The sequence below is a fragment of the Anopheles arabiensis genome, chromosome X, assembly GCF_016920715.1.
Source record: "Anopheles arabiensis isolate DONGOLA chromosome X, AaraD3, whole genome shotgun sequence".
NCBI classification, from domain to species: Eukaryota; Metazoa; Arthropoda; class Insecta; order Diptera; family Culicidae; genus Anopheles; species Anopheles arabiensis.
Genome location: NC_053519.1, coordinates 4,803,067 through 4,815,762, shown reverse-complemented (window position 1 = coordinate 4,815,762; position 12,696 = coordinate 4,803,067). Strand labels below are relative to the sequence as shown.

The following is a 12,696-nucleotide window of genomic DNA, read 5'->3' as shown; positions in this document are numbered from 1 at the left end:
TTTGGACAGTGTCCATGTTTCAGAGGCGTATGTGAGTACCGGTACTATATAGGTGCTATATAGTCCCAGCTTCGTCCGTCGCGACAGGTTCTTTTAGGTGAACTGATTTCTCAGACTGTAGAATAATGACCGGTTGGCAGCCAGCATCCTTGCGCGCAACTCAACCTCAACCTTAAACAGAGAAAACAACAAAAAGAATCAATGCACTGCAATCTAAAATAGCAGCAGGCGACGAACCCCTTGCATAGCAGATAACAAAACAAAAAAAATATCCATTTTTGATAATTCTTCAAATATTTTATTTTCTTCTGGTTTTTTCCTCCCTTCCCTTTACCCCTACTTCCATTACCGCGCTTTTTAAGTCACCACTGTATTTTTCCCTTTTTACTTTCTTCCTCATGCATGTCGCCTCCTCTCTGGTCCACTGACCCTTTACGATCGACACGCGTGTCCTTCGGTAGCACCTCCGGCGCAACTCCGGAGGATCGTGTTGGTGCGCGTGTGTGTGTGTGTGTGCGTATAGTTTATCTCTAATCCACACACACACCCACACCCACACGTGTGCACTATTCTGTTGGGCCGTATAAAGTATATCCGTTTTTTTTTGTTCGTCTTCTCTCGTCTGGGCTTAATCCCGTCCAGTGTTGATTACTGCTTCACTGCTCTAACCGCTTCCTTATTTTGTTTGTTCTTCCAGCTTAAAGCGACCACCCACACCCTTAACATAGACATAGTCACACACACACACACGCCCGCTGGCGTGTGCACGGGTGTGGCCGTGCCTTTTATGTTGGGTGTGCGTGTTGTGTTAAATATTTTCTTCTACAATTTTAATACACGGTCCTATTTTGCTTCACTTGCTCTCTTCTCCCCGACTCCACTGCTACTATTACTACACCAGCCCCCCTCCAAAAAAACGTGCATTATTTTGCTCTTTTTTGCACATTTTTTTAAATTTCCCACACACACAACGCTCTATGATTCTATCACTCTAAATAACGCCTCTTGTTGCTGCTTCTGTTCATCTCGCGAATCGCTACGTGTTGTATATATCGTGAGTGTGGGGTCGTTTATTAGTGTCCGTGTGGAAGGGGGTGTGTGTGTGTTGCTCACTATCATTTTTATTTTTCTTATTTATAATTTTTATCTTCTCGGGATTCCTTCCACCACGTGTCTCTTCAATGTGTGTTACAGCACCGTCCTAGTTGTTTCTCTCTTCCTCCGTTTCTCTTCTTTATACAAATACAATGCGTTGTGTGTGTGTTGGGGGGGGATGATTTCTACTGCCAATCGTCCATAAACCGGTGCCACCGTTATGGGGGCACTTTTTGATGAACGCTTTGTAGAACGAAAGCACACCAGTTTTATGTTTTTTAATCTCTGTTTTTGTTAATGTCCCTCTTCTTCTCGTTTCTCTAGCAGCAGCTTCCGTGCTAGATGCACTTTTTTGGATTAGGGAAAAAGGAGTTAAATAAATCCTTTTTTACTCGTTTAAACGTGTTTCGTTTACATTTTTTCCCTCTTCTGCTCTCTAGAGCGAGCGATGGGAGAGTTTCATTGGGTTCGTTCTCTCTCCTTCTCCTCCTTGAATGTGTTTTTTTTTCTTTATATTTTTCTCTCTCTTTCTCTCTTTCTCTCCACTACTAGTAACACACCACCACCGTCCGCCTTTGTTTGGTCTGCTCTTTATGTGTGTGTGTGTTATTTTATATTTGTTTGCATATTAGTTTTACCTTTTTTGTTTGTGTTCTCTTGTTTGTTTTGCTTTTTACATTTGCACACCGATTTGCGCTTTCTTTTCTGTCCGCTAACTCGCACGCGCTAGTATTTTGAAGTAAATCTTACTTAACATTAATGCCCTTTTTTCTCTCATGCTCCGGCTCCGTACCGCTACTGTAAAGTGTTGCCCCGTACATGCTACTATTGGTATGTTTTGCTGCGCTTTAGTTGTTTTTTTTTTAATCTTCGGCCTCCTTCGTCCTTTTGCCGTTTTTGCCGTTTTGCTCGTTTTACTTCTTTGGGTTTTGTTTTGTTTGAAGTTCTCCCTTATATAGTAAAACTTTCACCTGTCTCACTGTTTGCACCTTTGTGCCGCTTGTGTGTGTATTTCAGTCCGAGACCGAGGGGGGGAGTTTGTTGCTACACCCGCTGGTTGATTTAATTCTCTTTTTTTTCCTCCTCTTTCTCTCTCGTCTGATTCTTCGTTTTGGTTTGGCTGCTGCAAAGTGCCTTAATTTAATTTAATTTAAAAAAAAGGCGTCCATCCTCATGCTCGACCGACTTTCCATTGCCGCCGAAGAAAACTTCCAATCACTTTTGTGTAAATGGCTGCGTTTTTTTCGTCCTTTACTTTTGATTTAATTTCCCCTTTTACAAATCCTTCCCTCAGATACACACACGCACACACGTACAAACGCATCCGTGATCCAATTTGTTCTCCCACACACACGCTCACACACACACATACACTCTCGGGTGGTAGAGATATGGAGATATGGTAGTGTGTGTGCCCCTTCTTTTGCTATTCTAAATCCTTGTTCAGCTTCCAGTGTGTCCTTCCTTGGGTATTGGCACCACTTGGGTGTAGGTGCTTGGCCCCCTGGGAGGGGGGGGGGGGAGGGGGGGAGGTGTCGTTGTCTTTAGAGTCATCGTGGGTTGCGCAAAAAAAAAGAATGTGTTGCATCGGTCAGTAATCGTGCGTCTCCTTTTTTTTTGGGCTCAAAACAACACAACTAAGCGGAAACTAAAAGAAAGTTTTGGACACGAGAAGAGGATTGGAGCTAAAAGGAAGAAAAATAGAAAATAATAATAATAATAATAATAATAATAATAATAATAATAATAATAATAATAAAAGAAGACAAATCGAACAAAGCAGAATAAAAATAAAAAACAAAAAAAAAAACAAACAAAAGTTTTGAATATAATGTTTTTTCTTCTCTTCTTTACTTTATTTTTATGTAAAACTGTTCTGTTTCGTTCTTGTCTGTATGTGTGTGTGTGAGTGTTGGATTTTTTAATGTTCTTGTTTTTGTTTTTTCGTGTGTTAGCTGTTCTTTTCTTCATGTTTTGTTTTTGTTTTCCTTTCTCCTATTTGTGTCTATGTGTTTGTTGTGTTTTGATCATAATTTGCTTCCTTTCTGTTGCTGTTGTTGTTGTTGTAAGCTTGTGTGCTTTTCGGTATTGTTTTGTATGTTTTTCTGCTTCTTACTCGTTACTTCAGCTTTTTTGTTGTTCTCTCTATTGTTGTGTTTTGTTTTAACCTTGTTGCTCCTAATTTGCTTTTCGATTTTGGGTTTATTGCTCTGCACACAGGTGAAGAGAGATCTGTGCGCTTCCCACACACACACATACACACATACTCCCTTGCTGCTCAATACTAAGCAAAATATCTTTTTTCTCTCTTTCTATCTGTCTATTTCCCCTATCCACTCTCTCTCTCTTTCACAACACACGCTAGCGAAAAGGAAACCGCTGTGGAAGAGATTTTAATAGTAAATTCTTCTCTAAAGAGTTTCTTTTGCACGTGTCATGCCACCCCCCCCCTGCCTCTTGTCGGCGGGAAACCTTTTCTAACCCCCTTTCCCTATTTTTTTGCTTGCTTCAAGAACAAAAACAAAAACAAAAGCAAGAACAGATCAATTCTACAACACCCCCCGCCCCCCCTCCAGTCCCCTTTTGCGCTCTGGAGGTCGCCTTTCCCTCCCCGCCCGGACCGCCCGCGTTTCGATTACGTATTTTTGATGATCCTGTTATATTTTTCTTCCTCCTCTATACACACGCACACACACACGCTCATTCCACTGTACAAGCACACACACACACACGCACACTCATACCGTGTTTCGTTCACACACACGCAAAATATTTGTTGTTTATTGTTTGTTGTTTGTTTTATTCTCTAACTTTCGTCTGCCGCGGCGCGCTTTACCCCCCTTTCGGTTATTTTATACAGAAATTAAAAAATAATAATAATTATAATGAAAAACTGACTATCGAATAAATAATATTTAATTGTAATTAAAAACGAAATATAATTAAATTAAGCTACACCGTTTGCTAGTACAGCGGACTCATGGGCGAGCGCACTCACACACGAGTGGCTCGTTTCGTTTAGTCCCTTCCCCTTTTTTCCTCCTGCCGCCATTTAATGTTACTGTTAATAGTGTAATAGCTACCTTGCCGGAACAATCCCGTTTCCCACGTCGTCGTCGTCGTCGTCCTCCCCTCCCTGCCCTACATCTTTTGCTATCGCGCGGAGTATTATGTTTCTTCTTCTTCTTCTTCCTCTTCTTATTTACTCCCTACCTCCCCCGTCATGTGTATGTGTGATTTTATTTTCAACGTGTGTTACACTTCACGAAAAGTGGGGTTCGTCGTCTACTCGGACACTTCATAATGTGCAGGACGCAAGTGGCACTAAAGGAAAAAGGTGTATGTGTGTCCGTCCGTCAGTAAGTTTAGAAAATCCTACACCCCCCCCCCCCCCACCCTACTCCCGAGGCACAGCGTCAGAGTTGAAGAAAAAAAAAAGGTTCGTCGCTTGAGATATTAGCGCAGCAGTCTTTCGTATTTATTTAAAGCACAAACACACACAAAATTGACCGTTTCGTTAGGCGTGCAGAAAAAGACGAAGCCGAAAGGCAAACAGTTGACAATTTAATGAAAAGCTCCCATGCCCCAACATCCGCGCATGTTCTCTCCCTCTCTCTCTCTGTCTCCCCCGCCCTCCCGTAAATGCGTTTGCACAGAGCATTAAAAAATTAAACTATTTTCCTACGGATGAGAGCCGCGGCTCTGGGAGGGTTTGCTGCTGCTGTGACGCTTTTCATCCATTTGTTTTATTTTTTTGGCATACTTTGGAATGTGCTTGTGGTTTGGTGCTCTGGCCAAGCGGTAGACAAGGAGCAATCCAAATTAAAATATCGCCCCCCCCCCTTTACATAAATAGGGACGCGAAAAGACGAAAAAAAAATGGAGTGGCGAAACTGGAGGACGAATGCACAAGTCCTGCTTGTTGTGGTGTCCGCTTTTTCTACCACCATTTGTTGTGCCAAACACACACACACACACACACACGCACACTGGTTCGACATCACCTTTTTGTTTGTGCGCATTGGGGGGTCGTGGGGATGGCAGTGCCTTTCAGTTATTTGGCACACGATGGAAACCAATTTCCAATTGTAATTCCAATTGGAAACTCCAAAACAGGGAAAACGGGGCTTGTGTGGTGCAGCAGTTTGTGTATGTGTGTGTGTGTGTGTGTGTGTGTGTGTGTGTGTGTGTGTGTGTGTGTGTGTGTGTGTGTGTGTGTGTGTGTGTGTGTGTGTGTGTGTGTGTGTGTGTGTGTGTGTGTGTGTGTGTGTGTGTGTGTGTGTGTGTGTGTGTGTGTGTGTGTGTGTGTGTGTGTGTGTGTGTGTGTGTGTGTGTTTGCTTGCTTGCTTCCGCCACACCACCACGCGAATCAATAAATGCAATAAATCTCTTCTGACGGCCAGCCGGTGGCGTGGGTAGCGCTTTCCAGCCAAGGGATACCTTTCCATCGGTTTTTGTTTTGTGTGTGCGTGTACGTGAGAGTGTGAGTGTTTTTTTGTTTGTTGTGTTTATTGTGTAGGTGGGTGAGTACGTTTAAAGCGTATGGTCCCAGGGATTGAACAACAATCAAACTAATTCAATATCGAAACTAAAGCATAGAGAACTATTCGTTTTTTCTACATTCCCGCTCTTCCTTTTCTCTCTCTCTCTCTCTCGCTCTCTCTCTCTCTATATCTATCCTTTTCTCTCAATTGGCTTTTTAAAATGCAAAGCTGCACCTTTGTTTTGTTTTTTGTGTGTGTTTTGGTTGGTCGTTTCAGGAGAAAAGAAGGATAAAAAAGAAGGTTTTGTGCTTGCGGCTCCCTCTAACGACCCTCGTGTCCTTTGCTGCTTTGAAGTGACATTTTAGTACCTGTTTGTGTTTGTGAGTATGTGTGTGTGTATGGGGGAGGGGGGAGTTGGATCAGATGACGTCGTCGTATGCACGTCAACGTGTTTGTTTTCTCTATCCTCTTTCTCTCTCTTCTGCTACTCAAAAGGATCACATCGTGCCGTTTTTTGTTGTGTGTGTTTCGGGCGTGTTCTCGTAGAACACGCTCGCTTCTTATGCTCTAACCCTCTCTCTCTCTCTTTCTTTCTCTCCGTCTCTCTCTCTCTCTCTCTTGCACTATACTAGTCGTCGTCCACGATCACGATCAGTGGAGTCGTCACGGCCGAAGGATGGGGGCTGCTGTTGCCTGTTGTCGCACCGACTACCACCAACGAGCCGCCGGCTGCCGACTATCATCGGGACTGGCAGGTGTCCTCCTTTTTGTGCAGATCGAGCGTGTTCGGCCCGCCGGTCGAGGGTGGTCGCCCGCCCGGTCCGGGTGTGCCGCCGCCACCGCCACCGCCGCCCATCACGACGAGCGGACCGTTCGTGGGCGTGGAGGCGCCACTGTGCGAGCCCACCTTCATCGGGCCGGGTGTGCCGCCGGACGAGCCGGGCGGTGGCGGCCCTACACCGGGCGGTCCACCTCCACTGCCCGGTGGTGCTGCACCCAGTGGTAGCCGGTGGTGCGAGGGCGGCCCTTGTTGCTGCTGCTGCTGCTGTCCCTGCTGTCCCTGCGGTCCCTGCTGCTGCTGCTGCTGCTGCTGGGGCGGCGGTACCGGGCTCGGCTCCTTGCCGCGGAAGTGCACCGCCGACTGGGCGGCGTACAGCAGGGACGCCTTTGCCTCCTCCGCCCGGTACGCGTCCATCAGCGGGTTGTAGCGGAGCGGGTGGTGCAGCTGCGCGTAGTCCCGGAACGGGTCGGGGCCCCACGAGCCGTGCGGCGGGAAGTGCCCCGGCAGCCCGATCGAGGGCGGCAGCATCGAGCGGGACAGGTGGCCCCCGGGCAGCATGTGGGCGGCCGGGTGCCGCCCGGCCATGTACGGGTGCGGCATCATCGACGGGTGGTAGCGGGGATCACCGCTCGCAGCGGCAGCCGCCGCCGCCGCCGCCGCATGACTCCGCAGCAGCAGCTCCTCCTCCTTGCGCGGCTCCTCCTTGATCCGGATGTCCAGCTCGGTGCCGTTGCGCAGCGGCGACCGGTCCCGGTTGATGGAGGAGACGGCGGCGGCTGCTGCCGCTGCTGCTGCCGCCGCCGCCGCCGCCGCCTTCGACTCGCGCTGCTGCTGGTGCAGCATTCGCTCCCGCTCCATCTCCCGCCGCTCCATGTCGCGCCGCTCCTTCTCCTTGCGCTCCCGCTCGCGCTCGCGCTCCCGCTCCCGCTCGCGCTCCTGCTGCTCCTTGCGCAGCTTTTCCTCGCGCTCGCGCTCCCGCTGCTTCTCGCGCTCCTCCCGCTCCCGGCGCTGGCGCTCCCGCTCCCGCTCCTCGCGCTCACGCTGCCGCTCGCGCTCCTCCGCCTCCCGGCGGGCCGTTTCCGCGGCCAGGCCGCCCGGGTCCTGCTTGATCGGGGGCCACGCGCCGCCGCCCGCCGGTTGCGGCCCGGGCGGAAAGCTGCTCACGCTGCGCGGTAGTGCACTGGAAAGAGAGAGAGAGAGAGATGGGGTCATTGTACAGCTGTGGCAGGTGAGAGGTGAGCTACCAAGCAAGCTCACTACTAGCTTACCTGCGCCACGGGTCGTGCAGCGAGCCCGGCATCTGCGAACCCATCGGGAGGTCCCGTGTGAAGGGCGACAGGCCGCTGAACGGTGAGCCGCCGTACGGCGAGGCGTACCGGCCGAACGGTGAGACACCTGGAAAGCAAGAGCACGAGAGCGCGTTAGTGGAGGCACCGCGGAAGGGAGGCGGCTGCACCTTACCTATATGACTAGCCGGGGAGCTCATGAAGCTGGGCGGCAGCGGGGTCGACTCGTACGGACCCGGCCGCCCGGGAAGGCCTGCTGGTGGGAAGGTGGACGAGGGCAGATCGTGCGGGCGGACCAGGCCGGCCGCTGCGGCTGCCGCCGCCGCCGACGGCGGGTACATGTGGGACGGGGGCCGCAGCATCTCCGACGCCGTCTTGATCGAGGCCGCCTTGTCCGGGTTCTGCTTCGCCTGGTGATGGTAGATTTCCCACGCGATACGCACGTGCATCGCGTTCCACTTACCCGTTTTCTGTGCATGCGTGTAAGAGAGAGAGAGAGAGAGAGAGAGAGAGAGAGAGAGAGCGAGAGAGAGAAACCATTTTGTTAGTAACAAAAAAGTAGGCTCCTTGTGCTTTCCCGTTTTGCACGGTCGTCTCCATGTGTCATCTGTTGCATCTTGGTTGGATGGTCGAGGGGGGGATGATTTTGAGTGTGTGTGTGTTGGGGGTGGGGGGAAAGATGACTCTTCTTACCTTTTTGTTCGGATCGACCGGTGGCGTCTGTTGCTGCTGGTTTTTGTTTTTGGTTTAGAACAGTGTTGTTGTTGTTGTTGGGTGTTGTGGTTTATGTTGAGGTTGATGATGAAGAGCAGTGATGATGATCATGATGATGATGATGATGGTGATGAGCAGTGATCATGATGGTGGGTTGTTGGGATGAACAAACAACACGAAACGAGAAAAAAGAAAAGAAAAATGGCCGAATGAGTAAAAGCGAATAATGTGAAATGAGAAGGTTGACGGTGAGGGGCGAGTTGGGGCACACAAAGAAAACAAATAAAACATAGTGTAATAAAATGGGGCGGATACGAACTGGATTGGAATGGAGTTGGCCAGGTGAAACAGACTTGTGGTATACTGTGGAGAGAATCGCTTTTTCCCCATTTGTCTAGAGAAGCTTCAACATTCTTAGACTTCCTGGAGTATGGTTTAGCTGCTGGATCATCATGGATTCGCTATTAGAGCTAGCACATAGGTCCAGCAGGAGAGAATATCTGTAGGACCTACATCGTGCAAGGATCGGTTCAGAATTCATGATCATGGTCATGGACCGGAATCGGATTCAGAATAGTTGTAGGATCGATGGCAAACTCCATTGGTTCCAAAATTAGAACAAATTTATGCACAAGCATAAATTAAAGAATAGTTCTATGACCATTACGGGATAGGTTCCAGAGCAAAGGCTGGCTTAGGATCCGTTCTGGGACTGGTTCCAGCATCAAGTCCAGAACCAAAACAGGTTTCAGTTTCATTCTGGTAACTAGCAAGCTTCAAGAATAGTTGTAGAACCAACGTGGTCTAAAGATCGGGTACTAGATCCAATGATGGCTCAGCATTAATTCCAGATCCAGTGTAAATATCAGGATCTAACATCTACCGTTAGTGTTCTACTCGTTATGCGAGAACATCGTAATCAGTTCTAGAATCGATATTCATTCCGAGAGCAATTTCCTTGGGCAAGTTTCTCAGAATTTAGGGAGTCCTTTAGCCCTGCAATTTGTGTTCCTGCTCTACTAAGTCTGCTGTCTATGACATTGGATTCTTGCGAATGTCTGTGTTCGTAGAGATCTTATTTATCTTATCTCAATCGTGTCTAAGGCTTTAGGCATGCGAATAGACATTCCGACTCCAACCAAAGGAGCTCCAAGAGTCACAAGACAACTGCAATAGAGTTTGAATTGTGGGCTGTCCCAATATAACAAATGCCTTCCATAGTTTGTATCAGAGGTATCAGATTGGGGATCAAATCCTGCACTAGCATAAGTTCAAGAAAAGTTCTAGGACCATTGTGGTTTCCTACGGATAGGTTGGAGAGCAAAGGTTGGCTTAGGATCGGTTCCGGGACTGGTTCCAGAACCAAAACAGGTTTCAGCTTCATTCTGGTAACAAGCAAGCTTCAAGAATAGTTGTAGAACCAACGTGGGGTAAAGATCGGGTACCAGAACCAATGCTGGCTCAGCATCAATTTCAGATCCAGTGCAAGTATCAGGATCAAAACATCTACCCTACGTTCGTGTTCTACTCGTTATGCGAGAACATCGTAATTAGTTCTAGAATTCATTACGGGAGCAATTCAGAATTCACTTCAGAATTTATAATTCAGAACATTTAGACTCCTACAAAATGGGCTCCAAGATCCACAAGACATCTAGAATTGAGTTTGAATTGTGGACTGTCCCAATATAACAAATGCCTTCCACGGTATGTATCAGAGGTATCAGAACTCTAGGATCATTATGTATTCACAGGGATAGGTTCCAGAACAAATGTAAACGCTCGTGTGACTTACTTGTTCTACTCGTTAAAAGAGGTACTCGTTATGCGAGAACATCGTAATCAGTTTTAGAATCGATATTCATTCCGGGAGCAATTCCAAACTCCTCAGAATTCAGAGATTCCTACAATCTGTGTTCCTGCTCTACTAAGTCTGCTGTCCACAAGATTGGATTTTGCATGGTGCAACACCTAAGAGTTGAGACTGGGAAGCTTGCCAATGTCTGAGGTCGCAGAGATATTATTTCCTGCCCAATCGTGTCTAAGGCTTTACGCATGCGGATAGACATTACGACTCCTTCCAAAGAGGCGTCAAGAACCACAATACATCTACAATGTAGTTTGAACTATGAACTGCATTTATAGACTTGGTGTTAATGTCCCGCAGATGATAAATGCCTAACATCAGTCTGCCTCGTAGCGCGGTCAGACTTGCGACGAAGCTCTTACTGAAAAATGGGAAAATAATGTATTTGGCTGTTTAGCTTTTAGTATTTGCCGTCCCTAATATACCTCCGAGATGTATCTGAGGGCAAAGCCCCAAGTCTTAGTTCTTCCAACTCCATTCCAATACAGCATAAACACACACACACACACATGAGAGTGTATAAGCAATGAGAGAAAGCGAGGAGTGCATGTGAAACGAATGACACCAAACAAGTTGTGCGTGGTGGCAGGGTGTCGAGCTTTGGATGGATAGATTTGATATGGGATGCTTCACTCCACTCCACTCCTCCCGGTCGCTTACCTTCGGCACGAACGATTGCAGGTGGCTCGGTGGCACGAACTGAGTCGGCCCGCTCAGGCCGGGATGCAGCAGACCGGGCGGGTAGCCCGGGTACGCCGGCATCCCGATCCCGGTCCGGTAGAAGGGCGAATCGACCGCACCGATTTTAGGCACGTCCTTGAAGAGGGGCGGCGGAAAGAGGGTGGGCGCACCGCCGGCCGCCCCCGGCAGCATCGGCTGGTGCTGGTGCTGGTGCAGGTGCGTGTGCTGGTGCTGGTGATGGTGCAGCTCCTGGCGCAGGTAGGGCGGCCCGGGCGGTCCCGCGGTCAGCCCGCTGCGGTCCAGAAACCGGTTGTCCAGCTCGCGCCGTAACATGTCGGCCTGGTCGGACACTAAAACGAGAGAGAGAGAGAGAGAGAGAGAGAGAGAGAGAGAGAAAGATGAGTGTCTTGCGAACGTTAGCTCCCTGGGGAGTGACTTACCCTTGGTGGAGAAGAGAGATTCAGCCGAGAAGGGATGAGGATGGGGCGCTGTCGGGGGCTGCGATGGAGGCTGCGAACCGGCACCTGCCGCACCCGAGGAGCCTCCGCCGGCCGCACTAGCGACCGACAGCCCCGCCCCGGCCGGACTGGAAAGCGAGACGCTGGTCGGCGGGGGAATCGGGGTGGCGAACAGTGGCGCCGCCGGAAACGGGGACGGCGAGGAGACGACGGCGATCGAGCCGGACGCGCTGGAGCCGCCCCGATCGCTCGCCGGCGGAGGTGTGGGTCGCGTGTGATGATGGTGCTGCTGCTGCTGCTGCTGCTGCTGCTGCAGATGATGGTGCGGGTGGTGGTGGTGGTGGTGCGACCCGACCGTGGAGGACGAGGAAGACGAGGACGAGCTGTTGTGCAGACCGGGGCCGGGCGTACCGGCCGCCGGCGAGCTCGAGTGGGACGCGATCGACACGACGGTGGGCTGCCCGAGGGGCGCACCCGGCGGCCATCCCGGCGGCACCCCGCCGCTCCCACCGATGGACGGGGCGGACGAGGTGGCGGCCGAGGAGGAGGTGGAGGCGGAAGACATGATGCTGCCTCCGATCGCGAGCGTGGTTTTAGGATACGTGAGACTAGAAGAGACGACCGAGATGGCCACCGACGGCACGACGCCCAGGGCGGCGGCCGAGTGCGGGCTGGCACCGAACGGTGGCAGCACGGGCGAGGGGCCGCTCGTCGCCGGCCCGACACCACCGTACGCTGGTATCGTCGAGCCGGGCGTAGAGCGCGATAAACTACTTACGTTACTACTGCAAAACAGAGAGAGAGAGAGAGAGAGCAAGAAAGAGGGCAAATGTTAGCAAATGAGTGCAATGCAATGCAAGTGAGCGGGAGATGTTGTAGCTCAGCACAAAGAGCTTGGAGGAATCTTCGTCTACGTATTCACTCTTCACTTTAGTTGTCACGAAGTCTTTTGGAGATGAGTTTGAGTAAGCTGGACGGGAAAAGAGTGATTGGTCAGAGTTCTTAACGAGAGACTCGCCTGGGGGCGGAGTTGAGTGCTAAAAGAGTGAGTAGCTAGTCGCTCACTGCTGAGAGTGAGTGATGTTGATTCGTAATGGGTTGCAGAATTGCGAGTAAGAAAGAGTACGTCGTTAGAAGCTGTAGAGCAGCGATGTCAAGCTCATTTGACCCCGCGGGCCAAAATGCCACTGAAAATAGTAGCACCTCGCGGGCCATCAGTTTGATATCTCTGCTGTAGAGAGTGAATAAGTTGAGGAGCTCAATGGAGTGATTCGCTAAGTTGAGGTCAACAGTCAATGAGTTGAGTCAATCAGGTGCTGCATTACTTCAG

At 49.8% G+C, this 12,696-nt stretch overlaps 1 protein-coding gene across 6 annotated transcripts in view; it reads right to left on the bottom strand.

The window, feature by feature from the left end:
• Window positions 1-5,823: 5,823 nt before the first annotated feature.
• LOC120905740 (nascent polypeptide-associated complex subunit alpha, muscle-specific form) overlaps window positions 5,824-12,696 on the bottom strand; it is a 100,809-nt gene continuing 93,936 nt past the window's right edge. For 4 of the 6 annotated variants that reach the window (XM_040316779.1, XM_040316778.1, XM_040316780.1 and 1 more), the window contains 6 exons: window positions 11,349-12,151; window positions 10,888-11,258; window positions 8,340-8,375; window positions 7,822-8,116; window positions 7,629-7,755; window positions 5,824-7,540 (listed from right to left, as the gene is read on the bottom strand). In XM_040316779.1, the coding sequence (XP_040172713.1) occupies window positions 6,319-7,540; window positions 7,629-7,755; window positions 7,822-8,116; window positions 8,340-8,375; window positions 10,888-11,258; window positions 11,349-12,151 (2,854 nt within the window). In that variant the 3' untranslated portion in view covers window positions 5,824-6,318. The remainder of the gene's footprint in view (window positions 7,541-7,628; window positions 7,756-7,821; window positions 8,117-8,339; window positions 8,376-10,887; window positions 11,259-11,348; window positions 12,152-12,696) is intronic. The other 2 variants (XM_040316781.1, XM_040316782.1) reach the window with 2 other exon arrangements.